The following is a 27,213-nucleotide window of genomic DNA, read 5'->3' as shown; positions in this document are numbered from 1 at the left end:
CTCTGCAGCCCATCCCTAGCACCTTTGGGTCCCTCATGTGCCCCAGGGCTGGGGTGTCTCTGACTCTGCATGGGGTTCAACATGACCATTCAGTCCCCATGGGGCCAGTAGTCCTGAGGCAGCATGGCAATGTCTCCCATTGCACAGACAAAGCGCATGGGAAACGCTGCTCCCTTGTCCCCACCAGGAAAGGCAGGGGGAAAGGAAAGAAGGAGGCTCCAGAGCCTTGTGCACCAAGGGTCAGTGCAGCCAGGCCCTCGCCCTAGGAGCTCTACACCACCAGCAGTGGGCAGAACTGACCCAGTGCAGCCCAGTCCCACTGTAGCCCAGTCCCTGTTGAACCCAGCACCACTGCAGTGCAGCCTGGCCCCAGCCCCAGTCCCTGTCCCGGTCCCAGCCCCACTTCCAGCCCCTGTTCCTCTCCCTGCCCCAGTCCCTGTCCCAGCCCCAATTCCAGCCCCTGCCCTAGTCCCAGTCCCTGTCCCAGCTCCGGCCCCAAACCCAGCTCCTTCCCCAAACCCAGCCCCTGCCCCAGCTGCAGCCCCTGCCCTAGCCTCTGCCCCAGGCCCAGTCCCTGTCCCTGTCCCTGTCCCTGTCCCAGCTCCTGCCCCTGCCCGGCCCGCCCCCAAACCCACGTGGTGGCGGCGGGGCTCGGCAGGCCGAAGCCCCGCCCCCAGGCGCTGATTGGGCGCGCGGCCTTTGCTTTGCATGCGCCGAGGGGAGCGCGGGGCAGGACGGGAAGGGCGGCGGTTTGAAGCGCGGCGCGGCAGCGGCAGGGCGCGCGCCATGGCGGATCCGGATCCGGAGCTGGAGCCGGGGCAGGCGGAGCGGTACCGGAGGTGAGGGCGGGGGCGCTGTCCCCGGGCGGTCCTCGTCTGTGCGGGAGCCCGCGGCGGCGGGGGGCTGGTGTGGGCTGAGGCGGCGGCGCCCAGGGCCACTCGGCCCCGGGGCGAGGCGGGGAGGGCCCGAGGGGAAGGGCGGAGGCGACGGGGTCGGGCCTCCGGGGCGGCGGGGAGGGGGAGGCGGGGGCGGTGGGGGGAGGGCCGGGCCCGGGGGCGAGGCGAGGCGGGGCGCCGGGGGCGGCGGGTGCCGCGGCGAGCTCGATGCGGTGCCCACGGCCGGTCCCGCAGGCTGGTGAGCGGGGCGAAGGCGGCGGCGGGCGGCGGGGAGCTGGAGGAGGCGCTGCGCTTGTTCCGGCTGGCGGCCGCGATCCGTCCCAGCGAGAAGCTGAGCGGCCGCATGCGGCGGGTGGAGGCGGCGCTGGCCGAGGCGGCGGCGGCGGAGGAGGAGGAGGAGGAGGAGGAAGGCTTCGTGGACGTGTGCGGCAGCGGCCTGCTGCTCTACGGGGAGATGCACGAGAAGCTCTTCCAGCATCAGCGGGAAGGCGTTGCCTTCCTGTACCACCTGCACCGAGAGGGCAGGCCCGGCGGCATCCTGGCTGATGACATGGGCCTGGGCAAGACCATCCAGATCATCGCCTTCCTCTCGGGCATGTTTGATGCTGACCTTGTCCGGCATGTCCTGCTCATCATGCCCACCACGCTGGTCAGCAGCTGGCTGGCAGAGTTTGCTCGCTGGACCCCTGGCCTGCGTGTCAAGGAGTTCCATGGCACCAGCAAGACAGAGCGCACCAGGAACCTGGAGAGGGTCCAGAGGAAGAATGGTATCGTTGTCACAAGCTACCAGATGCTTATTAACAACTGGAAGCAGCTTGCCAGCAGCCATGAAGAGGAGTTTGTCTGGGACTACGTCATTCTCGATGAAGCGCATAAAATCAAGTGCCCGTCAAACAAAACGACAAAGTGTGTGTACGCTATTCCTGCAAAACATCGCCTCCTCCTCACGGGCACCCCAGTGCAAAACAACCTGCGGGAAATGTGGTCCTTGTTCGACTTTGCATGCCAAGGCTCTCTCTTAGGAACAGCCAAAACATTTAAAATGGAATATGAGAATCCTATTACGAGGGCAAGAGAGAAGGATGCAACTCTAGGAGAGAAAGCGCTGGGACTTAAAATATCTGAGAATCTAATGACCATTATAAAGCCATATTTTCTCAGAAGAACTAAAGAAGATATAAAAGAAAATTGTAATGCTGACAAATTGCATGCTCCTCTTCCTGAGAATCCAAGTGAGAATAGTGCTCCTGTTATGCCATCTCTTACTAGGAAAAATGACTTTGTTGTGTGGGTGTATTTAGCACCAATACAAGAGGAGATCTACAGGAACTTTCTCTCTCTGGATCATTTGAAAGAAGTGCTGATGACAACCCGATCACCCTTGGCGGAGCTGACTGTCCTGAAGAAGCTGTGTGACCACCCCAGGCTTCTGTCTGCAAGAGCATGTATCCAGCTGGGCTTAGAAGGACACGAATACTCTGAGCAGGATTACAAGAGTGAAACAGGTTTACTTTCAGGAGCTAACAAAATAGATCATCTATCTGAAGAGACTGTGATTCAGGAGTCTGGGAAAATGCTGTTCCTTGTAGGACTTCTAGAAAGGCTGCGAGATGAGGGACACAGAACACTGGTATTCTCACAGTCGAGGAAGATGCTAGATATCATAGAGCATGTTTTGTCTCGCAGACAATTTAAGATCATGCGTATTGATGGAACAGTAACCCACTTAACAGAACGGGAAAAGCGCATTAGTGCATTTCAGAATGACAAAGACTACTCTGTCTTCTTGCTCACTACACAAGTTGGTGGTGTTGGTATAACCTTAACAGCAGCTAGCAGAGTAGTGATCTTTGATCCCAGCTGGAATCCAGCTACAGATGCCCAGGCTGTGGACAGAGCTTATAGGATTGGGCAAAAGGAGAATGTAGTAATTTATAGACTGATTACCTGTGGTACCGTGGAAGAGAAAATATATAGGCGACAAGTATTCAAGGATTCATTAATAAGACAGACTACTGGTGACAAAAAGAACCCATATAGATATTTTTCCAAACAGGAACTAAGGGAGCTTTTCACATTAGAAGATACTCGAACATCTGCAACTCAAATCCAGCTGCAGTCTCTGCATGCCACCCAACGAAAGACTGATGTGCAGCTGGATGAACATATTGCTTATTTGCACTCTCTGGAAATGTTTGGCATTTCTGATCATGACTTAATATATACAAGGGAAATAACTCACGAGGAGCAGGCTGAGAGCGAAGAAGCCCATCAATACATTCAACAGAGGGTACAGAAAGCCCATGAGCTAGTTCAGTTAGAGTCTCAGCTTAGAGACCAGAGGATGGAGAGAATCGGAAATGCTTCTGAGGGGACATGGCCAAGAGCACCAGAACTGGCTTCCCAGCCAAAGAAGAAATCTCCAGGGTTGAACAACATCAGTCGCTTTGTTTCACCACCAGTAGTTGCTAAACTTGAAAATGATGAAGCTATAGATCTTACAGAGGATGAGGAAGTCCAGATTGTTAATGTCAGCTCTAAAATGACAAGTCTGACTATTGATGATGAAGGTGAAGAGAAACTGGCACAAGATGTGTCCAGTATGGATACTAGCAGTGAGATAGTGAAACAATCCCATATACAAGAATCTAAGCAAAATCATGAATCAAGCATTATGCCATCATCCCCTGGACTTCATCCACTTGACAGGGAGAGCCCGAGTCTTGAACAGAAATGGTGTTCTCGTACTTTTCATGTAAATTCAAATAGCTTGACTGATGCAGGGAATGGTCTGTCTGAACAATCTCAGCGCTCCTGTGATGAATCTGGTATGGCTGATGATCCTAAAACTGCAGAACTGTCGGATCAGGTACCTGAACCACTTGCTGCTTTGGGGACAGATGAGAATGACATTCCTGAGCTACCTCTGGCTGCCACACTGCCAAGATTATCAAATGTTATGCCGGAAGTCCATGCTGGGATGCAGAACTCTCATGTGTTGGAAGCCAGTATGGAGGCTATGTCTGTGTCTTCTCTCCAGGAGCAAGTGGACTTCAATCTTGTCTTGGAAGAGTCTGAAGATGGTTGGCAAGATGTCTCAAATGGGGAAAGATCACTGGAGAATCCAGAAAAGGCAGAGTTTCAACTAAAAGCAGAAAGTGACTGTAAATCTCCAATGAAAAGTTGGGTATGTGAGAATGATAACTTTGGAAACTCCTGCCACACAGCTAAAGATCTGAATAACTCCCTGCAAGAGAACGAAACATCAGAGGAAAGTAGTAGTGTCTTTGCTTTTAGTAGAAAGAAGTGCATACAAAGAATCGCTTCTGACAGTGAGGATGAAAACCATTCCATTGTGATCTTGAAGGAAAACAAGTCTGATAAAAGGTCCTCTCCCTTGAACAGCCCTCTGCATCAATTTTTGGAAGGAATCAGTGCATCCACTCCTAAATGTGACAGAAGTATAGCAAAGGCCATCTTTTCTCCCCGGGTAACTAACAGTGGGAACAGGTCTACAGCTTCCAGAAGATCTGTAATCAACATGGTGGTGGACCAGGTTGAGGATATTGGAGAAATCATGGGAACCACTGATGATGAAGGAACCAGTGATGATGAAGAAAATACTGAGGAGCAAGAGGACCTTGTAGAAGAAGAAGCTGAAGAGTGTAGTGGGGAATCTGCTGAGCCTGAAGAAGAACCTGCTGGAGAAACACTTGATGCGGTTGGAGAATCCTTCCATCTAGATTGCATGCAGTCTGAACAGTCTGAAGCAGATGAAACAGAGTCATCTCAGGAGGAATCCACTGGTGATGCTGAACTTCAGTCTGATGAGCAGATAGACTACTTCACCCAGGAAAGTGTCTCCCAGAAAGACATTGGTCAGAGTTCCTCTCCTGCCTTAGATAATTACAGTACCTTAATAGACTGTGGGAAGAAACTGAAGGATGAGGGAAAACTACAGGAGGCGTTGAACTGTTTTCTGCAAGCTCTTGACATAAAAAATGGAGATCCTGAAGTTATGCTTATGACCCTGAACTTGTATAGACAGCTAGCCCAGAAATGAAATATGTATGCTTTTATAGTCTCACTTTTCTCATAAAATGTTGGTCTAAACTACATCACTGGTTTCAACTAGCTTGGGACTGATGGCTGCCATAGGAATTTCTTCTTTCATGTTATGAAACTTGCAGTCATGGTGACTGAACAAGTTCAGCATTTCTTCCTCTGTGAGGAAGCAGTTTGAGAATCAAGTAGTCTGTCTTTAGGTTTTAGGTGCTGGGAAAGGGACTTCACTGTGGATTCGGTTCACTAAGATAAAAACATTTCATATTCCTGTTTGCTTGCTTAATAAAACATTTCTTCTATGCCTAAATCCTTCTCCTCAAAGCTTGTTGCTTTGGCTTCATGTTTCTGCCTTTCAGATTCTGTTACTGTGTCTTAGCTCTCCTGATGAGTCTTCAGGTATGGTTCCACAGCAGCTTAATGTAGTCTGAATTTAGGCTGCTGTAGTTCTTTCCAGAGCTACTGCAGCCTGGATTTAAGTTGGTCCGAGAATGCACTTTCAGTGCAGCTTGTTTAGGCATGTAACACTTCTACTTGCTAAAAAGTTTGCCACTATAAATCCTCCAAGCGATGGAGGCCAGTACACCATCTGCCTCGTGCCAGGTCTAATGCTAAATGTGGCATTGTGGAAACCCTTCTGCTCAAATCCCTGCTAGACTGTGGTTGCTGTAGACAGGTTACATAGTTGTGGGAGGGGTTGCAGAATGACTGGAATAGCAACTGGGCCTTGACAGATGCAAGTTGCTGAACATCTTGAACCTTTTTGTATTGCTGGAGGAGCAAAGGACCTCAAAGGAGTCTAGAATCTGACCTTGTACCCCCCTGTCCTGAGGAGTACAGTTGAAGCCTGTTCTTGCATGGAGGTGGCAGGAGGGGGTAAAATGTTGGTTTTACAGTTTTGGGCTGCTTTTCCTCTGGCAAGGAAGTTCTCCAATGCTCCTCTTACATGCAATCTAGCTGTAATAGATAAATATTGTCCCAGGTACTGCAGGCTCAATGGAACTATGAAGTGGGTTGCTAGTTCAGGACTGCAAGTTTAAAATAGGAAGAACCTTGTTCTGGCTCTTAACAGCGCTCCTAGTATCTGTTATAATATTTGTCTGCTTGTTTAACTTGCCCCTCTGACATCTTTACTTTTTACAATGAGGTAAACTTGGCCAGGGGAAACTCACAACTGTAACCAACTGCAGCATATTCTTTCCTTGTGACAGCAAAAGAATTTTAAGGCCCCCTCATGCCACGTATGTTGTTTAATATCTAGCAAGTTTGCCTTCTGTATTACAGTGTGTAGCATGGGACTTTCACACCTTCCTGAGTGTTTTTTTTTGTTTTTGTTTTGTTTTTTTTGTGTCTGTAGAAGAAACTGGTCTGAATTTAAATCTTCTGTACTAGAAGATATTCCAAATACAAATAATGATCCTGTCAGAACGGGAGAAAATGGGGGGATGCACTGATGCGCTTCTGCTAATAGGTAGAACAAAGCCTTTGTAGCCTGTAAACAACCAGTTTATTAATAGAGCATCCCTTAAATGTGGCCACATCTGCTCTCATGCTACCGAAAGGCCTGTCTGCCTTTTGTAACAAAATACTAATGAACACAGAGCTTTACAAACAGCGGTTGGCCTCTGGAAGCATGCAGTTCTTCAAACAAAAAAACCACCCCAATAAGTGGGGGAGGAGAAAACAAGACCTGCCCTGGTTTCAGTCTCACTTCTTTCTTGTATTTAATCTTGGAAAAGACTTTTTGTTCTATTTAAGGGCTCAGAGGTAAGGACAAAACACTATCTCCAATAGAGTAGGATGTTCACCTGCAAACAAAGCCAAAGGTTGTCAGTAGCTATGTCTGGTTTGAGAACTATCTTTCAGCAGTGCACCGAAATATCTATTGCTAAAATCCAAGATGCAAGAGACATGCTAGGCTGTCTCAGTCACATTGGTCATGCTATCCTTTTTGCCAGCTTTGCCAGAAGGAAGAGTCTAAAGCCTAGCAGGCTGTGGTATGTACTGCATGCCTAACAGCAGGGGGATGCAGGAGGCAACAAGCAAGCAATTAGAGAGTGTGGGGTTTTTTTTGTTGTTTTTTTTTTCCTCTCCCCCTCTAGCTTTCCTCTCACTCAACCCTAAGTTACAGTTTCTTGCCCAAGCTATGAGTGGATATGGTGTAGCTTTAGATTTAGGTTATTTTCTATGCAGTAATAGACATGCCTCCTCTTCTCATCCACCTTTCCCCAATCCACCTTCCTCTCCTTCCCCCAGCTATGATCATAGTCATGGTGCCTCCAGCCTTGGGTTATTTATCACCACCTCTACTTAGTAACTGATACCCTGTGCACACCAATGAGTCTGCCCAAGGCAGGGAACAGTAGTTCTAGCTGTAACATTATCCAAACTTTACCAAAGGGAGACTTCCCAAGACAAGTGTGGTCACCTCCAGAGCTCTGGAGCAGAAATGGTAGTGTAAGAGCTGTTCATGTTCCCACTAGTGAGGATGGGATAAAGACATGTGCTCTAGGGAGTTCCTCTTTCTCTCACCAGAAGACTTGCATTTGTACATAAAAGTCTGAGTTTCTTATTCAGGTGAACAACTCATCTTTGCAACAGGAACAGCAAGAGCTAGACAGCAAGACAAAGACCTCAACTGCTGAAAACTACTGCCTGACCTTTTCAAGGAGTGCTCTACCTCTCTGTATGGCTTTGTTCTCTGTTGGCTCTATTCTGTGCCTCCTGCCAAAATGACAGAGAAGATCAGATGTTTCAAAAACATGCTGCTGGTTATGACCATTCTGCTGCAAGGTCAAGGTGCCTGGGAAGCTCTCTGAATTCAAGCAATCAAAAGTTTAATGATCATTCATATTTTATTTCCTTCCTTCCACCATGATAATGTGGTACCCAAACTTTGTTTTGACAGGAGGGTCTGTATATACTGGCTTGTCCATGCTGCTCACAGGCAAGGCAAATGCTGCATCCTGGAAAGGTCCCACCATGGAACCTCTGGTCATCCAGCCCAAGTCTCCCTGGAAGAAGGAATCAACAGGGTTAAGCTTTGAGAATCTCACTGCAAAAGGTGTCTCTTCAGCAGGAAGGGTGGGTGATGTGTTCATGAGACAGGAGACCTTTCCAGCCAGTGTTTGGAAGTCTCAGTCTCTGCAGTGTGTACCACTTCATAAAGGGGAGGACAACACAGGGATGAACTCTCAGTGGTGCCTCTCAGCAAGTGATGGCTGGCTAGAACCAAGGCAGGCCAGCACCCTGCCCTTAACAAGTGCTTTCCTGCTGCTGTGGGGTTTGTATGCTTCAGCTGTGCCTTTCTGCTCTCTTGCCTTTGCCTGTACGAAGAAAACTGTTCATCTTGCTTCTACTGTTCTCCATTCTAACAAATTCCTCGCCCCAAACACAATGCACCTCCTTTGTCATCCCAAAGCAGTACTCAATCCCGTATGCCCAGAGCCTATTGATGGTGCCCCAGCCCTAGCCTGAATAAGAAGTGTAGGGCTGGGTAGGGGGCCTTGAAGCAGGTGCTGAGATCAGGGCAGCCTCAGGACTTAAGAGCTGTTTCCATCAATAACTGGACTGGCAGGAGTTGCCAATGCATAGATGCAGAGCCACGCTGTAGGATAGCTGTCCTTATGGAAATGTTTAATCATTACTTATCTGAATATGAGTCCATAGCCCCAGCTCTGCTGGCACATAAGTACTTTCTGCTGAGCCAATGCTAACTGCTTGTGCCTTTGCGTAGCAGTTAAGGTTGCCCCTGACATTTGTTTGCACACCACCAAGGATGAGTCAAGGACATGGGGATGCTGTGCTTGAAGGTACTGAAACAAACTTTCTGAAGGTGCCTAAGTACACCATGCTCCTTCAGGTGTGCAGTACTGAAATACCAGTGTCAGGCAATGAGACCAGGTTCCCCCAAAGGCCGCTTCCCTGTCTATCAGACCATGCTACCCTCCCCTGAGAAATGTCTAGAGAACAGACATAAGACAGCAGCACATACCCCTTGTCTGGCTTTATCCTCGCTGTACTGTGTGGCTACTTCACTGAAGCGCACTCCAGACTTCAGCTTCTCCATGGCCTCCATGGCTTTGCCGTGCTTTTCGCACAAGATGTGTCGAACCTAGAGGACAAGGGTAAAGCACAGAACGGGGCCAGGGTCCCCACCAGGCAGGCACATCCGTGGCTGGGTCATCCCAGCGGTGCAAACCCGAGCTGCAGCGCTGGGGCGGCAGCGCAGGGCCCGATGCAGCGCCGCCCCGGCCCGGCCTCACCTTCACGGCGCTGCCGCCGCCCTTCGGGCCCTGGGCCTTGCCCTCGCCGCCGCCGTCGCCACCTGTGAACGCAGCGCCATGAGGCGGGCGGGCACCGGCCCCAGCGGCACCCCCGCCGCCCGGGCCCGGGCACTCACCGCCCGCCTCGCCCCAGTCGTCCCGCTCTGCCGCCCCCCGCTACTAGTGTCCCATTGCCGGGGCCGCTACCCCTGCCGGTACCGGTGTCCCATTGCCGGGGCCGCCGCCACCCCCCGGGGCCGGTGGCCCCGGCCCGATGCGGGCCCCGCTCACCCTTGCCCCCCTTGCCGCCGCCTTTCCCTTTCGGAGGCATCCTGCTGCCCGGGCTACCCAGCCGTCACCAGAGCGCGCCGCGCCGCAGGGAGGCCCCGGGCTGCCCGCGTCGCGCCGCGCCGCGCCGGAGGGAGGCCCCGGGCTGCCCGCGCCGCGCCGCGCCGCGCCTCGCCTCGCCGGAGTGGGGCCCCGAGCTGCCCGCGCCGCGCCGTGCCGTGCCTCGCCTCGCCGGAGCGGGGCCCCTGGCTGCCGGAGTGGGGCCCCAAGCTGCCCGCGCCGCGCCGGAGCGGGGGCCCGGGCTGCCTCCCGCCGGCACCGGGGCCGCCAGTCTGTGCTCCTGGGGGGGCCTCGGCCCAGCGCCAACATAGCACCCCGGGCTGGCCCTGGCACCCATCCCGCAGCTTGTCCCCAGCACCCTAGTCTGCTCCCAGCACCCCAGTCGTGTCCCCAGCACCCATCCTGCACCAGTCCCCCGCACTCCAGGCCTGTCCCAGGCACCCCAGGCTGCTTCCAGCACCCCAGGCCTGGTCCCAGCACTCTGGACTGCTCCCAGCACCCATCCCACAGCTTGTCCTCAACAGCTTGGGCCTGTCCCCAGCACCTCAGGCCTATCACTAGCACCTCAGACCTGTCCCCAGCACCCCCACTGTGCCTTTCCCAACCACCCATCCAGCAGCTTGTCCCCAGCACCCTGCAGTGGCCCAGCCAGCTCTGTCATGGGCACATGAGTGTGTGGTGGATGCTGCGGAAGCCTCTGGTGAATGGGGCTGCCATGGGCCTTCCCCAAAGCATTGGGGCCATGCCCCATGCCCCCTGGAGCATCCTGGGGTGTCCCGCTTTGCCTGCGTGCCAGCCACCCCCATGCAAGAACCAGCACACACAGCCAGCCGTCAGCAGGGAGCATTTTACCAAGCTCGCAAGATTAAAAAGTACAACATTCAGGAGAATAAACCGTGGCTCCCCCCACCCTGTGCCCTCCATGTGGGGCTGGGATTGGGACCAGGACCGGGGCTTGGCCGGTCGCTGACCTGGGGCCTCTGGGCAGGACCCACCAGCAGCAACAGGTCTCCACAACCTGCCTGGCCTGCAGCATCCGGGGACACAGTATTGGTGGCTGTGGCACAGCTCCCCAAGGGGCCACAAGCTGGTTTTGCTGCAGCGAAACAGCCAACAGAAAAAAAAAAAAACGTTTCTACATTCATTTAGGTGGAGAGACGAGGAAACAAACGGCCAGAGATCAGTTCTTGCCCTGGAACTCGCCAGCTCTGCAGGGAGGAGCTGATTCCTCGGGACCAAGGAAACAGAGGACGCAGGACTCCTGTTACGTGGCCTAAACCCCTGGCTGTGCAGCTGGGATTTCTTCCCGGGACAGCCTAGGGTTTTGAGACTTTTCTTATTAGATATGAGGTGACTGGTTTCGCTAGCAACAACACCAGCAGGTTTTTGCACTGATGTTCCTCTCCCCAGCCCGGTTTGCAGAGTCCCGTCCACTGGCCGGTTATGCTCCAGTGCCCACACTCCTCCACCATTGTCGGTTTCCTGAGCAGTCATGTGCAAAATGTACTTGTTCCCAGAGCTTCCTTCTCCCCTGTGTGTACGTCTCCGGCTGCAGCAGCTCCTCAGGCTGTGCCAGGACCGGCAAGGCCATGCAGCACGCCCCACTGCTACCTTGCTGCCCCACATGCCAGCACAGAGCCTCGTGCAGCTGGGCCTGGGGGGGAGGAGGAGGAGGCTTGGGGGGCGGGTGCCAGAGTATCCAAAACAGATGAAGCACAGAAATTTGTATGAGCTTTTTTTTCCTGAGTTTCTCAGCCTGGATCTTAATTACAGGCTTAATTATGCAACCCCATGAGAGGGAGGGGAGCAGTGTGCAAGTAATGGGAGGAAAAAAAAAAACACAACTACAGGGAGAACTGAGCCTCTTTGAGGGTAAAATCCAGCACAGTCCTGGGGAAGGGGATGTTTCCCAAGAGGTGTTTGCTCCCTATGGGGCCCAGACCAGCAGGAGGACAGCAGGCACAATCTATGTGCAGAGCTCTTGAGAGGGGTAGAGACCCTTTTGTGGGCACCAAACCAGCCTTGGCCCCTCCAAGGAATTGCTGTCGTGGTGCTGCGGTGCCTCCGCAACAGCACGAATCCTCATGCAGGAGGGGACTTGGGATTCTGTGATCCTGTCCTTCACCTCCCGCTCCACTGTCAGACCTTTCTTGTACTATAGGATCTCATGTGACAGGCACCCCTTTCCCCGCCACTCCTGGCAAAGGGACACTGAGCCTGGCTGTATCACTGTTCCCCAGGCATAGGAGGTTTGGAGCACACTGGAGCTTACAGAAGTATGTAAAGAAATAAAGTCTAATTTTTGTGAACACCCTGTTTCTCCAGTAGTCACTGTCTGGCCATTTCTCTCTTGCTACAAGCTTGCAGCCGTGCTTGTTCCTCAAAGAAGGTGACTGGCATTTCTAGACCATGCTACTTCTCTCCTTCACACTGCCTTGTGCTCTTCAGCCCTATCTTCCTCCCACAAGATGCCACCTTGGAACAAAACGCTGCTCTGGAGGGAGGAAGGCTCTCCACAGCCTTAGGTCCCAGGCAGGGCCTGAGATGCCAACATGGAGCCGGCTGGCTCTGCCACCTGTATCTCTCACCAGGGGACGATTCATCCCCTGTACTGTGGACCTTGCACCCACGTTGCTGAGAGCTGGGGCTCCTGTCACGGCACTAGGTGTTAGCCCTAAGTTTTAGACCAAGTTCTGTCATTATCTCCTAAAAATTCCCCTTCTCCTTCTGCAGCCACGCTCCTGTGTCTGAATGCAGCTGGAGCTGGTGCAGACATGTGCCCATCTAAGGGTCTGCAGGGGCAGGAAGGGTGTCTGGGCTAAGAGGATGGTAGAGTCACAACAGAGACCATTCCAAGGCGGACCTCAAACATAAAAAGCCTCATTGTGGAGGTGAAGCCATGGGACAGAGCAGCCAGGCACTGCCCTGCCAAGTGCCATGGTGCAGGTGCTCCTCCCCACAGAGAGTCTGTGAGATGGGACCCATGGCACTGTGATGGTGCCAGCTGGGTGTGGGCACCTGCCTGGACTAAGCAGCTGAAATTAGCTCAGGGTGGAGGGTGAGCAGGAGGAATCTCAGCTTGTTCCCTTGTTCTTGCACCTGGGCATGGGCTGGTATCCCAGAGGGAGATGTTCAGACCATCCTTTTGGCATGCCTTGGTGGGGGAGGCTGCTCAGAAACCCCTCTGCCAGCTACACAGCATCCCTCTGCCAAGGCACATGCCACCTCCTTGTAACACCCACGCGCTCACAGACACACAGACACAGACACTCGCACACATGCACGAACACACAGCGCAAGGTCTGCTGCACGTGTCAGCAATGCATCCTGGCTACTCCTAGTATGGGGCACTTTGCCAGGTCCAGCCCAGCCTTGCTGTGTCTCTGAGGGGCCCCAAACTGCAGCTCCAGCTGCTGCGGGGAGGCTGAGCTCCGGCAGCCTGGCTGATCAGCAGGGCCCCGGGGCCGTTGCCACTATGCCACCAGCTCCTGCGATGGCTGGCAGCATTCAGCAGCGTCCCAGCAGGATGCGGAGGGTGGCAGACAGCAGTGCTTTGATCACATCGCTGGCATGATGCTGCCCTGTCTTCTCCTGCTAGGAACTCAGAGGCCATCAGCTTGGGAGCTCTGATCTGCCCATCTCACTGTGGCAGTGCACACATGATGCTGGGAGGGGCCTGCCTGGTAGCGAGAGGCCATATGCCAGGGAGCCACAGAGGCTTGATCTTGCAAGAGCCTTGCCCTGGGCATGTCTGCTGGCACTAGGGAGACCTTGACACTGCCAGTGTTCCCTGGTGTTGGGAGGGCCCCCGCTCTATGCACACTCAGGGAAGTGCAGTCTGGCTGGCCTGGGGACCTGTGTGCTGGTGGGTTGATGGCACTGCCAAGAGCACTCTCCAGACACCCGCGGGACACAGCCACCGCTTTGTGAGTGGAACAGGGCACTCCGCATACACACATGTCCTGCTCAGCCTCGTGTAACTCCCCGCTGCCACTGCCGGCAGACACAGACAGGGTGGTGGGTAACACTTGCCCTGCGTTGGGAGGGAGGGACCCCAGAAATAAACCAGGAGATGGATAGGATCACATCAGATCTAGGTAGATGGACCTGGCTGGGTTTGGCCAACAGCTAGGTAGGAACTGAGGACCTCCAGCAACTGAAGCAGCAGAGGTTTGCGGGAGATGCAGGTCCACCCTGCTTTTCCAGGGTACTTCAGTCCCATGCAACAGGCAGAGCCAGGGAAGGAAACTCCCCACTTCCTCAGTGCAGCGCTGGTCAGTTGCTGCCCCTTCCTTCTTGCATCAGCAGGGCCAAAACTCACCTCATGCTTTAATTTAACTGAAATCAACTGCCTCCCATGGGACCAGCTCATTCTGGCAGGGCCTGATCCCACCAGGAACGCCATGTGCCTTCACACAGACTGCCTCTGCGCTCAGTTCAGTTGGGCTCTGTGCATACAGCATTTGAAGATGGGGCATGGGAGATGGCGTTAGCATCCCTGGGTGTTGCTTTTGGGCTGAGGGCCAAAGAGCTCTTTGAAATGCAGCATTGTCAGGGGCGTTCAATTGACTGGATTTTGGCCTGAGATCATGCACTGGCTGCAGGCGCCTGGTCCACCAGTGTGGTGGGAGAGTATGCTTTGGATGATGAGTGGAAACTGCTTGTGGCTCTTCCAAAGCAACCTCATTTCCAACTGGCCCCTTATGTCTTCCCAAAGTAAATCTCCATGTATCCAGCTGAACTCAAACCTGGGATCTTTGCCTGGGAAACTCAAGTTACAGTGTCAAAAGAAAGAGAATAAAACATCATCAACACTGTGCATTATAAAAGCCATTTAAAGTACCACATGCCGAAGTGACCAAACAGTTTCAAGCTAGCTTCACCGTGGATGCTGAATTACACCTGGGCTGCAGTCCATTTCTGGCTCCCGAGAAGCAGGAAAGAGTGCTGTCCTCCAGCCAGCACATGGGGAGGTGCTGGGCAGAAGCTGGAAGGGTCCAGGGAGCTGGTTCAGCAGGGAATGATCCCATTTGTGGTGCTCCATGCCTGCCTCTTGCCCCCTTGATGTATCCCATCTCCACCAGAGCCATGGTGTCCTCAGGTCAAAACACTGCCTCTCCGTCAGCTGCTCTCCCCCCGGAGAACATCAAAAGAAGATTCGCCAAGGAAGAAACAAAAGAAAAATAAAAAGCCCAGCAGGGCACATGGACTCACATGGGCAGCCTGAGGCACCCCATCTGCAGAGACCTGAGTGCATAAAGCTACTGCCCGGAGCAGTACTCTCTGCAGCCATCTCAAGCCCTTTATAGCCAGAAGGGACTGTGCATGGTTAGGGCTGGCTCTTGGGGCTATTTGCACCATCTAGCTCAGGGGCAAACTCCGTCATGACCCTCCGAGCCAGTGGGTTTGTGGTCTTGAGCAGTTCAGCTGCAGATGGCCGGGTACCAGGGCTGGTTTTGCTGCTCTTCTTCTGTAGCAGGGCCTTAAAGTCTTCATTCCTGCTTGAGGACTTCCCCGTGCTGACTACTGCTGCAGGGGACTCGCTGGTCGGAGACCCTGAAGTCTTTACAGGTGAGTGGGAATTGGGCCGGCTGCCAAACGTGTCTCCGGGTTCCTTCCACCCAAGCACCTTCCTCTTCGACCTAAGCACCAAAGAGACGTGTGTTGGGAGCAGCTCTGGGCAGGAGCTGCCACCTCTTAGGATGGGATGAGTTGCTACAGCACTGTCCTGCCACAGGGAGAGGGAGCATCTAAAGGATGGAGGGCATGGTGTCTGCTCAGCTGTGGCTGTGGCTGTGGCTGCTCTGCCAGGGAAACAGGACAACCAGTCTGTTTGGTGGCTGGGTAATGCACTGAGCTACCTTCAAGTGCTGTCTTGGTAGATAGGTCCAATTTGCCCCAAAGTTGATAGCTGAACAGACCCTGTTTGCAGGCTAGTGACCGAGCCTGGTTACAGATCCCGCTTGGCAGACTCAGGAGACAAAACTATTCCATCTCGGAAGTGCATGAGGCTGCAACAACCTCCCTGGGGATTACCCTGAGTTTGTTCTTGAGCATCAACCCTGGTGCAGAAAATTTGAGGCATGGGGGGGGAGAGCTGTACCCAGCTCTGTGGCCATGGATGGGCACATCTGGCTTGACTGGCCGTGCCCATTACTGCACACCAAGCCGCTGCCCAGGCAACGATGCCAGAGCTGCTGATGTCCCTGGCCCTACCTGTGGATCACAGTGAATAGATCCTCTGTTGTGCGGGATGCCATGAACACATCGTCATCCTCCTCCGCAATGGAGTCGGCTGTCTTGTCGCTTGTGAAGCTCTTTTCCTCCACGCCTGCCTCTGTTGAGCTGCCTGTGCACAGGGAGGAGAAGGCAGCTGTGAAATGCCCTGCGTGGGCATGGGGTGATGCAAAGGGGACCTCCTCCATTGGTTCGTTGTCCCTGGGGTAAAACAAGACATGGGTGCAGGGAAGGGAGGCAGGGAGGTGAGGGGCACTCACCTTGTTCGGAGGGGGTCTCGCTGCCTTGCGCTGTGCCCAGGGCCTCTGGAGGAGGCAGGTCATCGAAATCTGGGTCGCAGCAGCTGGTGTCAGCATCCAGCGTGATGATGGGGCTGGGGGTCAGTGCCTGGTCCCCTGTGCTGGCTCCCTGCTGAGCTGGAACCGGTGTGAGTGGTAGGTAGAGCACGCTGGGCTTCTTGGGCACTGGCGGGGGCACCTTGGACCTCCTCCGCTCCCCCTCAGCAGCACCGCAGCGCTCTGGCCGTGGCTCATCCTCCAGGCTGCCCTGTGAGAGCCGCCGTGGTCCTGCCAAGGCTGGGGTCAAGAGGGGCTCTGCTGGACTCCTCCTCAGCTCCCCTTTCCGCAGCACCACGAAGCTGTCCTTCTCCTTGGCAGCGATGCTTGGTGGGGATGTGGGGGACAGGGGACCCTCCTCCCGCAGGGCCAGGGCCTTGTGCAGGATGCTTGGGGGCCGTTTGGCCAGTGGTGGCTTCTCTGCCACAGGAGGCTTCACCTTCCTCTCAGGCACAGTGCAGGGGCCGTGTGCTGGCTCCTCGCCATGGTCTGGGCTATCCACATTGTCCTCTGTCTCTGATCGGCTGATGGAGCGCAGGCGGACGGACTGCAGGTCCGACTGTGTGACCATGGGCATGATGGGCTGGATGGGGCTGGTCTTCTGGGCCAGCTTGATGCCGAAGGTGGAATCAGAGTGGTGCCGGCTGACTTTTGTCTTCCCCTTCAGGGAGATCTTCAGTCCTGAGAGGTCAAGGTGGGCAGGCGGTGTGAGTGGCAGGTCGAAGGACAGCCTGGACTTGGGGCTTCTCTCCATGGGGGAAGTGGGGGGCAGCGAGGACTTCCTCTCAGGGACCAGTGGCCTCACACGCACCTGGTGTGGGGAGTGCCCAAGGATCACTGATGTGGGGATGGTTGGTGTTGGGGTTTCAGACTGGCTGGAGTACCCGCTAGATGGGGACATCAGTCCAGTGCGCCTACCCGGGGAAGAGGTTTTGAGATCCACCTCTGTGGAGAGTTGGGAGGGTGTTGTGGCCCTGGAAATAGAGGGGGATGTGAGGGACTCAGAGCTGCCCCGTGCCTTGACACGCTCGATCACTGTGGTCCCTGTTGCTGTGCTAGAGCTGGAGAGAGACTGGTAGGGATCTCCAGTCTTCCAGTCTGTGAGATACCACTGACGGGAGGGGGCCACACCATCGGGCTCACTGCCTGCATTTCCCTGTGGATCTGCGTGCACCAGCCGGTGGCCCTGAGGGTCTAGTGGGATGCACAGGCTCTTGGGTCTCTGATCCTTTGGCAGCGCAGGGCCAGGCCCCACTGAGGTGACTTGCTCATCCTTAATCAGAGAGACACTGCGTGTGGGTGGTGAAGGTTTCTTCTTTGCCTTCTTGAGGGAGATGCTTTTGGAGCGTCGCCTTTGCTGAGTGTCTTGTTCCAGTCCCATGGAGACATTATCAGTACTTGTGCTGCCCTCAGAGCTGGCACTGGGGTAGTTCAAGGTGTAGTTGGTGCTGCCCCTTCGGTTCTCAGCATATGTGATGTCCATGGAGCACAGAGAGCCTGAGTCAGTGGGCACTGACAGCGACCGCTCACGAAACCGGCAGGCTCCCCGGTCCACGTCCAGGCGTGATGGTTCCCTCTCTGTCTCTGTCTCCTCTTTGCTTCCTGGCAAGAAATTCACTCTGGTTTCTCGGCCCTCACACCTCTGGCTGCCCGTGGTGGTTGGGGGGAACTCAGGCACTGTACAGGAAAAGGAGCTGGGCCCATTGCTTCCCACATGCTCCTCCTTCGCGATGAAGAAGGAGGCTGCCCGGTCAGTGTCCATGGGAGAGCCCAGGTTTGGTGATGTGCTGGAGCTGCCTGGTGAAGCACATGCAGGCCCCTTGCTCTGGCCTGCAGTGGGGCTGGGAGGACTCGTGTAGCTGAAGGAATTGGCGCTCCATGATGGGGAGAAGGTGGAGCCCTGTGGCCCATTGCAGGCACCGGTGTAGGTCATGGCTGCATTGTCCATCTTGGCAGGTGGCTGGTAGCACCGTGCCTGCAGTGTCTCCCCGAGGTCACTGAAGGTCTTCCTCAGTGGGGCAGAAAGCGGCTGGCGGGGGCTTATCTCTTGGGTTGGCTTTTTCCCATTAGCAGTCTCAGGCACAAAGCTGCAGGACACAGACTCTGCGATGGGCGCGTGCGTGTTGAACGTGGGGCCGTTGGTGCTGCCTGCAGGGACAGACATAAGCTTCAGTGATCCAGGGCTGCACAGGCCAGGGCTGCCACATGTGCATGGCACTGGGGAGCAGTGCCTGCACTGGGGCCACCCTGGGCATCTCCCTGCTCTGCTCTCCAACAGCAGGTCAAAGGCACAGTCCTGTGCGCGTGGCTTGGCAGGACCCAGGTGCCACGAGGCCAGGACTATTTTGAGTTCATGGCCGATCTCTGCATCTCTAGCACTGAGCGGAACATGCCCAGGCTGACTGGCAGGGAAGGGTTTGCATCCTCTTATCAGATATTTTTAAGGCTCATAAATCGCAATAGCCACATCTCAAATGGGAACAGTCCATGGCCTTTGTTAACCCTTGAAGTAGGCCTGAGAATTGTTGTCTGGGACATGCCAGGGACTGCATGGATGATTTAGCAGCTGAGGTGGGAGTCTCTGTGCATGGGGACATCAGCCCCATGGGGGCCAAAGTGCTGACCCAGTGCTGTCCTGCAGCTGGGAGCATGGATGGGGCCCACAAAGAGCAGAGCAAGCCACCACCCCTAGGGTCAGGGAGGGATGAGATGGCTCACACAGGTCCCACACAGGCTGCATTTCATCTGTGTCACCAAATCTCAGCTGGGAAGGGACCTGGGGAGTCTGGTCTGGTCCCCTGCTCAGAGTACAAGCAGCCACATCAGGATGTTCGAGGCCACGTCCACTTGAGGTTCAACTGTCCCCAAGGAAGGAACCATGACAACTTCTCTGGGCCCCCACCGCAGTTTCCGACCACCCGCATGGGGAAAAACTTCCTTCTACCTATGAGAGTTTCCCTTGTTTCAGCTTGTTTCCTGTCCCAGTGTACCTCTGAGAAGAACCTGGCTCCAGTTTCCCTGCACCCTCCTGTAGTGCATGGTGGCCCCCAAGCCATGACAGATGCTGTCTGGGCAGGGGTCAAACATGGGTCCATGGCAGCACGGCCATCTGGGGCCAGCCAGGGGCACCGTGAGCATCCTCAGCATGCCAGCATGGGCAGCCTCACCAGCTCCAGGAGAAGATCGAGGCAGGGCTGGTGCTTCATGCTTCTAGTACCCTGCATGAGGGACCAGGGATGGGTGAGCATGGGGCCAGGACTTGGGCTGGAGTTGCCAGCACTGAATCCAGTTGACTCCTTGCTTTGGGATCAGTGGGAGAAATCTCAGTGGCCTTCCCACCCCATAAATGTGCAGGACCATGACTCGGGATGCTGAGTGCAGTGTTGGCCCTGCACAGGCTGCTCGGGAAGAGGTAGAATTCCCAGCAAGAGGTGGGAGATTTTTGCCTTAGATAGAAATCTCTCTCCCTCATTGCACCATCTCTGCCTTTTCCCAGGATCATCTCACATAACTTACAAATTACAGCCTAATTGCTTGGCAAATGCTATTGTTTGAGAGGAGCTGTTGGGATTGGGAACAGGAACACTTACAACCTGGTAATAGCTCCTCTCACACCTGTGTGGGCAAAATCCCCATGGTCTGTCCATCCTCCTTCCACACAGGACACACAACCCTGTACTCCCACTGCCTGGGGGGGGGGGGGTGGGCTGTGCGGCCCCTCGGTGCTGTAATTAGCAGTTTGGGGAAATGCAGGCCCCAGGGGGGAGTCCACACTCCCATGACCCAGCCCCAGGGCCAGACCAGCATCACCAGTGCGCCCGGGACCTCGGCTCTCCAGGCAGCCTCTTCTCAGGTGGGAGCAGAGCCAGTGCAGTGGCCTTTATGTCCCCGAGGGTCAGCCCCAGTGTGGTGTCCCCAGGGAGCCTGGCTGCACCCATGCTGGGCATCAGCCCCCAGGTGGCTCTGCCCATGGTCAGGGCAGCTCTGGCAGGCACCAGCCGGGCCTGGGTACTCCCGGAGCACGAAAGCGGCTGCGCGGTTGTTGTTGTCACCTTGGTCTCGCAGGGACAGGTTAGGGAATCCGATAACGGTCCGTCTACGCCGCAGGGTGGACTTGGGGTTCATCGCGGTCTCTGTGTTAAACAGGGAGTGACGAGCACTCGCGTGCCTAGTAAAGTGCTGCCCTGTAGCCAAAACAAACACGCTGTACATGGCAGTGCCGGGAGGGCGTTGCAGGCATGGGAAGAGGGGCTGCTCAGGCAGGGGCTGAGCCCAGCTCTGTTGCTGCATCTAGCCAGTGCCTTTGAGGCATGTTGTGGCTGGATAGGGCCACCTCACCTCATGGGAGTCCCCTGACCCAGGTTTCTGCTGTGAGTGTGCAGGCAGGACTGTGGCACTGGGCAGCCCTCTCTGTGCCCGGCCCCTCTGCCTCAGAGGAACCCATTGTAGGGTGGCTCTGGGATGTTGGCTCTCCAGAGCCCCAGGGATGGGTGCAGTGCCATGCAGAAGGCCAGCACAGGGCTAGGGATGTGCACACAGGTCTGGAGGGCTCTGCCTCTGGCACTGAGGAGTTGCAGTTCAGCACACCATTGTCCCACACCCAGGCCTTGCAAAGGGCCATGGTTCTGGGCTGCCCCCAGACCCCATCCCTGCTGGCATGGTGTCTTTCTTACAGTGTGACCAGCAGGGCTAATGCTGCTCCGGAGTCATGAGCCACCCACTCTGCTGGTGAGAACCCCTGTGGTAGTATGGGGGTGGCAAGGGCAGGATGATGGAAGGAGTGTGGTTAGCAATGAGACGTGAGCTGCTGGGGAGATGGAGGCATGGTGGGTGATGCACTGGGAGGCTGGCGTGCCAGCTGGCAGGAACATGGAGAAGCCTGCTGGTGGAGATGGGTTGTAGAGAAAACTGTAGAGACCACCCCAACTCAGTGCAACAGGCTCTGATCTGTGCAGGCAAGGCCAGAGTCTGCATGGCTGGGTTCCATTGCTAATGTCACAGGATGAGGGCCAGGGATGCTAAGCCATGCCAGCACCCCAGTGACACGGAGTGCTGCAGGGTCCCTCAGACCCTGAATTGCCACAGGGCTGGGAGAGGAACCATCCTGATTCCCACAAATCTCTCCATCACGGAGAGGAGTAACTAAAAAGGCAGAAAGACATCTTCTGCCTTCAGGAGGTGTATCTTGCTCAGCTGCAGGCTACAGGGCTTCGAAGCACACCTTGCCCGTGCATAACAGAAGGGATGCCTCAGGGCAGAGCACGTGTGCGGGACAAAGCGCAGTGCTTGAGGCTGGAAGGGCCTGGCAGATCTGTACCTTGGGAGCTGCAGCCCTGCAAGGACGGATGGATGGATGGACAGGTGAGACAGGCAGGTCGTACTGAGCACAATGAGAGCCAAGGTGACAACAGACCACGACGGCTGGTTGACGTGGCAGAAATGAGAGACCAGACTGTGGCATGACCAGTGGATAAGAAGCACGAAGTTGCAGATGGCAAAAGAGATGGCTGGAAATGACACACATGAGCAAGACCCTACTGCCCCCCTGCCCTGCCCTGGGTGCTGTCCTGGCCTGCAGGGACACAGGTTTGCAGTCCCAGCCTATCTTCCCACTGCTCTGCAACTTGCTGAGAGCTAGATGATGGGGTCGCTGCCTGGCCTGGGCTGCCTCTAGCATCTCTTCCCAACTGTAACGTGTAGGTGCTGCCTTACCAGAGACATTGATGGGGACGATGTTGGTCTGGATGGAGCAGGACTGGTGCCACTGCTTCTCCTCCACGGTGGGCAGGGGGAAAGCCCTGGTCCAGGCTGTCTGCTTGTCCGGGGTGGTGGGGAGGCTCAGGGAGGCCTCGGGAGGCCTCACACCAAGTGTGGTAGTGGTGGTCTCATCTTCGTTTGCTCGCCGACTTGGGGGCTGTGGGAAAAAAGGAATCTGAACCACCAAAGCCACTCCTGGGGGAAGGAGGAGGGATGAGGAATGGACAGAAAAGGCAAACCTTGGTCCTGCTACTTGAGTCGCCATGCCAACCCCTCCTCTCTGGGCAATGCTGGAATGGTACCTCCCTGCCCTGCCACCCTTGCAGATGTGCATGGGCAGAGGGGCCCGTCTCTCCCACCAGGACCCGCAGTGGCTGCCCTGTGTTCTGGGACAAAGTGGGGGACCCAGAGACTCACCATAAGCACGAACTCGAGACGCTTGGCAGGTGGGGGCCGGGGTGACGGCTCGGAGGGTGTGTCTGGGGGCAGGTGGCTGGCGGCGCGGAAGGTCTGCCCGGTGACCCTGGTCTCTGTGTACTGCTCTTCATACTCTTCTGCAAGATAAATGGTAGTCTGTGGGTTGAGCAGCCTCTGCATGCTCCAGAGTGAAAGCTTTGCCCCCAGGGACAAGCTGGGTGCTAAGAGGGCCTATGAATGGCCCTGGCCATCCTGTCTGGATCCTGTGCACTCACATTTGCAGGGGCAGAGAGGTGGACAGAGAGGAACAAGAAGGCACTCCGGAGCGCAGCCCATGTCTACCATAGGTCTGCAGGATAGGATGATGGCAGAGCCAGTTTGCCCAGGGTCCACTGGCTCTGGCCCCACTGTGAAGCTCACTGGCAGATCCACAGAGGACATAGAAGATGCAGTGTGAAGTCCTGGGCCAGCTGCAGGGCTAGCTGTGCTCATGGGTACACCAATGTGACACTGACTGGCCGTCTGGGTCCCTGGTCACCACAGGCAGGTGGGCTTAGGCAATGAACAGGAGGAACAGGATGTGGAGAACAGAAGCCTACCCGTGCCACCAGCAAACCCTGGGGAAGAAGTCCAGGGCTGGGACACTCAAGTCACAGCTTGGACCCTGCCAGCCCCCACTGCTTGTCCAAGAAAAGCTGCCTAGGAAAGTGCCAGGACTCAGGGGGAAGCAAATCCAGCTGGGGATGGGCAGGAGGGAACTCAATGTCTCCCCATCCTGTAATTGTTGAGTTAATTAATGCCAGCCATTGTGGCCTCATGGAAACCAGGTCTGATCAGACTAACTTAATGAGATTACAAGTTGGAGAAAGGCCAGGCTGCTGATCTAATCGATGCCTGTAAAGCATCTGATTTGAGACCACGTGACGTCTTGATTAAGAAATTGGAAGGAAACAAAATCAACAGCCATGCTGATTAGATGAAACAAATCAACTGCCAGGTCCTCATAGGCAGAAATGCTGTGGGGCTGGTGGGTGTCCAGGAGGCCCCAGGGGCCAGTTCTTGGTCTTGGTTGCTTTGATGTTTTAGTAGTGACTGGGAGGAAAACAAGACCAGAGGCTGCTGGAGCAAAAGGATCTGCATCTCTTGGTCAGCTGGGCCTCAGTTTTATAGCCAGGCTGTGGGCTGTGCCCAGAGGTGCCATGTAAATGAGTTCCCAGGACAACCTGGTGATGGAAAAGCATAGCCAAGCCCTGCTGAACAGATAGGGACCTCTGGCATGAGCATGGTCTCTTCCTGTGTCCATGATGGATGCACAGCTGGAGTGATGCCACCACCAGAGTGCCGTGAAGGGAGACTGAAAGGAGACTGGCAAGTGCCGAGGGTCCCAAGAAGAACTGTGAGAGAGGCTCAAGGGCTGGGACCAACTCAGGAGCATGTGGGAGCCTGACTTCTATGGCTTGACAAAGTCTGATGCGTGGCTTGGACAAATGCATATGGAGACATGACCCTAACAGGTATAGATACCAGATAAGCTGGTGATAGGAAGGGGAGGCCTGATGATCCTGTGGTGGATCAGGAAGAATTCTCCCCCAGAACAATTTACCCAGGCTGTGGTGGGGTCTGTGATTTTTAAATGCAGTGATTTTTAAAGCACGATCTTGCTGGTTCCTACAGCCATGGCTGTAGCGTATCCTGGGCAGTTCCTGTGTGGGGCTGTGCAGAAGAGCAGACTGGGGTTACCATGCTAGCCACAAACCTTGTAGGAGCCTTGTCTACCACAGGAACTGACTTGGCATCCTGGCTTCTGCCAGCCAGCCAAGGAGCAGGGGACAGAGCTGTGCCTGTCCTTGTCATCCTAACCACCCAGCCCACCGCTGGCCCCTCTACCTTGCAGCAAGCTCTGGAGGTTGAGCTGGGCCTCCTGGTGCAGCTGCTCCATGCCTGGTGGGCGGCCGGAGGCCAGGAACACATTCACCGGCTGCTGCCATGGCAGCTTGGCGTGGGCAGCTTTCTTGCTCTCGAGGTCTAGGTTAGAGGTGGCTGTGGGGAGGAGAGACCAGAATGAGAGGGAGGCAATGGGGGTTTTCCACAGGCATCGCTATGGGGTGCTGACCTACACTGAACTGAGTGCAGCCCCCACCTCAAGCCAGGCACCTGGAGATGCAGGACCTACATGGGGCTCATGACAGTGGATAGGCAGCCCACGGCATGCTGTGGCCCTCACCTGCCTTCTGCATGCACAGGGACCTTTGGCATGAAGCTGCCCTGGTTGCTTGCCCTGGTGTATGCCTTGGGCTCTCCAGGAATACACGGACTTAGATGTGCCTTGCTTGCATCATGCTTGGCAAAACTTCCTCTGCAGGCCATGCTGCCATACAGGACTGGACCCCACCAGCAACACTGCCACTTGGGGCCTGGACACACTTCTCTGGGGCCCTGGCTGGCCGTTGGGCCTTCTCATGGGCTGCTAGAACTGGTCAGGAAGGGAGAGAGGTGAAATTGGGGAAGGAAGAAAGCCCTGTTACCCTGTGTAATTGCACAGCTGTTCTTGGGCTAAGAGCAGGAAGTGCAGTGTGCAGCAGTGAAGCAACCTTGCTGCGGAAGAGCAGACCTTGTAAGCTAAAATGAGGGCACAAAAGGACAAGGGGCTTTTTGCCATGCTGTTTCAGCTTTCTGCCCTCGGTACCCCCTGTCTCCCCTCCCCCCCCAGTTGGAGATGTTTTGCTGTTAGCCCTCTGGAAGGTGCTTAGGACCTCTCCTGCTTGGGCCTTGCTGTGGGGGTGTGTGTGGAGCACCATTCCCCAGGAGCAGGGCGGATTCTCCTGGGGAGCAATGTTGTGAGGCCCCCAGTCCTCACACTGCAAGAATGATGTCCTTTCCAGCACAGCTAGCTCTGCAGACAGGCCCTGCTCCTGCAGCCTGCATGGCAACATGAATTGCAGCCCCTTGCCCACTATGGGCTCCAGGGTCTTGCAGCTCCAGGTGCTGGAGAAGGGGCAGTCACATCAGCTGTGAGTGTGACCTTCTTCCAGGATGCTTTCCCCTGAGCAGCAGTCCTGGGCACAGGGTGATGGGTGGCCAGCCAGAACAGGCCAGTCCTGACCGCTGGCTCAGAGGAGTGCTGAGCTTGGTGGGTACCTCCCTGCACCTCCTCCACCTTCCCATTCCCTTTTTGTTGGATGAAGTTAACATGCTGTGCCCCAGAGGTGGGTGCATTAGAAAGGTCTCTTGGGAAAGAAAATTTTGTGGGGTTGGGTCAGGTCCAGGCCCTCTGAAATACTCATATGGGTGTTTGCCAGTGGGGAGAGTCCCTGGGGAAGGACTTGGTCTCTGCGGGGAGATGAGCGTGCTGGGAGCCGAGCTGTGCTATGGCAAACACAGGGCGTTCTGCAGTGGGAAGCCCTGCAGCCCCAGCATCTCCACTCTGGAGAAATGCTCAACAAAAGAGGATGTGGATTTTCTACTCAGAGTGGTTTCCTGCCAGAGCTGAGGGAGTGCCCTTGCGGTCACCCAGAGCCAAGGTGCCTGTGCTGCACCATCCCACAAACACGCACTGCCTCGTTAGTGTATTGGAGCCCCCCTGAGCCCCCCACGCTCTCCAAGAGCAGAAAACGCAGCTGGTTCTGCCTCTGTCTCCTGGACGGGAGCTTTGAAACAGGGGCTTGAAGGATAGTGGGAGGAAGACCAGAGCATGTCTCATCCATGGTCAGGTTTTAGGGTTGATCTTTCCCCAACCTTGGATCTGCAGCCCCTGGAGCTGGTGCAGGCAGAGGAGGGACAGGCTGTTTTGCAGCCTGGATGTCATCTTGGGAGTGAGCACTTGCACATGGTCGGGCTTCGGCATCCACGGCTATGGCCGACACAGAGCAGGGCCTGGCATGAGAGCCCAAACTGTGCTCCAGTTGCCTTGGGCACAGGGCGCTGTGTGAGGTCCTGTGCCACTGCCCATCCCCTGGCTATGGGTCTACAGCTCAAGGGCAGCATCCACATGCTTCCTACTGATAAGGACCGACAGGCTCGTGGCTCCTCTGGAGAGGAGCTCTTGGCCCTAGGCAGTGTCCCCAGCACACTGGCTGTGGGCCACATGCCAGGAGGGACCACTGGGCTTGACACCAGCCTGGTGTCACCCCCGTGGCCCACGGATTGAGGGCAGATGCTCCTTCAGCCTGTCTCACAACGTGGCCTGTGGCTTGGCTGCCAGGACTGTGATGCTAACAAACCCATGCCCATCTACTGTGGGGGCAAGGATCAGGCACAGCCTGGGCTTTCTGGCCTCTCCCAGTGCGGCGGGTGTCAGCCTGCAGCCCTGCTTTGCCTGGGCCACGCATGGTCAGCGTTATCAGCTGCCTCAGCCCAGCCTTGGCACTGAACACACTCAAACTCTGGGGAAGTTTGAGGCCAGGCCGAATGCTGATGCCAGCCCAGCATCCCTGGGACATGTCGAATCACACCGCACATGTCTTCCCTGGGTCCACAGAAGTGACAAGTGGCAGCAACGTCAATCACAGGTCTGGTTTGCCGATGGAGAGGTGCCAGATTTTCCCAGGAGTTGGCAAGAGCTGAGGCAGCTGGCAGCATCAGGACCACCTTGGCCACAGTTTGCTTAGCAGTGAGCAAAAAGAGGGAGATGAGGCCCCAAACTCCAGCAGGGGTGAAAAGTCCTAGGAGTTCCAGTGCACAGCAATTTGGGGACCAACCCCCATCTCTTCCAGACTCTGTGCTTGTCTTGTTGCTAACACAGCCCAGCCATCATCCCTAGATGATGGAGAGCTCTCAGCACTGAATCTGCACCCAACCGCCCTTCCTGGGCTGTGGCAGCAGGTCTGACTCCAAAGAGAGCACCTCTGGCCAAAGGGGTAAATCTCCCAAGTTTAACAGACATTTAGTGGGGAGATA

General features: G+C 55.5%; 3 protein-coding genes across 3 annotated transcripts in view; 1 reads left to right on the top strand and 2 right to left on the bottom strand.

The window, feature by feature from the left end:
• Positions 1-1,224: 1,224 nt before the first annotated feature.
• On the top strand, positions 1,225-5,012 carry ERCC6L (ERCC excision repair 6 like, spindle assembly checkpoint helicase). The gene has a single exon (XM_013942227.2). It carries the CDS (start codon positions 1,240-1,242, stop codon positions 4,957-4,959), a length of 3,720 nt encoding a protein of 1,239 aa, XP_013797681.2. The 5' UTR covers positions 1,225-1,239; the 3' UTR covers positions 4,960-5,012.
• A 2,782-nt stretch (positions 5,013-7,794) lies between these two features.
• On the bottom strand, positions 7,795-9,615 carry PIN4 (peptidylprolyl cis/trans isomerase, NIMA-interacting 4). Its single transcript, XM_067304076.1, has 4 exons — positions 9,515-9,615; positions 9,224-9,285; positions 8,953-9,072; positions 7,795-7,972 (listed from the first exon to the last, which is right to left on the bottom strand). Exons 1-4 carry the CDS (start codon positions 9,552-9,554, stop codon positions 7,814-7,816), a joined length of 381 nt encoding a protein of 126 aa, XP_067160177.1. The 5' UTR covers positions 9,555-9,615; the 3' UTR covers positions 7,795-7,813.
• A 789-nt stretch (positions 9,616-10,404) lies between these two features.
• NHSL2 (NHS like 2) overlaps positions 10,405-27,213 on the bottom strand; it is a 53,291-nt gene continuing 36,482 nt past the window's right edge. The window contains exons 2-8 of the mRNA XM_067304463.1: positions 24,205-24,357; positions 22,318-22,454; positions 21,856-22,057; positions 20,196-20,327; positions 16,069-18,291; positions 15,788-15,920; positions 10,405-15,213 (exon numbers count right to left, since the gene is read on the bottom strand). Coding sequence (XP_067160564.1) covers positions 14,901-15,213; positions 15,788-15,920; positions 16,069-18,291; positions 20,196-20,327; positions 21,856-22,057; positions 22,318-22,454; positions 24,205-24,357 — 3,293 coding nt within the window. The 3' untranslated portion in view covers positions 10,405-14,900. The remainder of the gene's footprint in view (positions 15,214-15,787; positions 15,921-16,068; positions 18,292-20,195; positions 20,328-21,855; positions 22,058-22,317; positions 22,455-24,204; positions 24,358-27,213) is intronic.

Source organism: Apteryx mantelli, chromosome 13 (assembly GCF_036417845.1).
Source record: "Apteryx mantelli isolate bAptMan1 chromosome 13, bAptMan1.hap1, whole genome shotgun sequence".
Taxonomy (NCBI): Eukaryota; Metazoa; Chordata; class Aves; order Apterygiformes; family Apterygidae; genus Apteryx; species Apteryx mantelli.
Note: the sequence above shows the minus strand (reverse complement) of the source record. Positions and strands in the feature narration are given on the sequence as shown.

Bases quoted from the DNA above. Each gene is read 5' to 3' on its own strand.
- PIN4 (XM_067304076.1), bottom strand. From the start codon at position 9,554: ATGCCTCCGAAAGGGAAAGGCGGCGGCAAGGGGGGCAAGG. The intron at 9,073-9,223 runs GTGAGGCCGGGC...CTTGTCCTCTAG, and splicing joins GCGGCGGCAGCGCCGTGAAG to GTTCGACACATCTTGTGCGA. The intron at 7,973-8,952 runs GTATGTGCTGCT...TCCTTCTTCCAG, and splicing joins AGGATAAAGCCAGACAAGGG to GGAGACTTGGGCTGGATGAC.
- ERCC6L (XM_013942227.2), top strand. From the start codon at position 1,240: ATGCGGCGGGTGGAGGCGGCGCTGGCCGAGGCGGCGGCGGCGGAGGAG.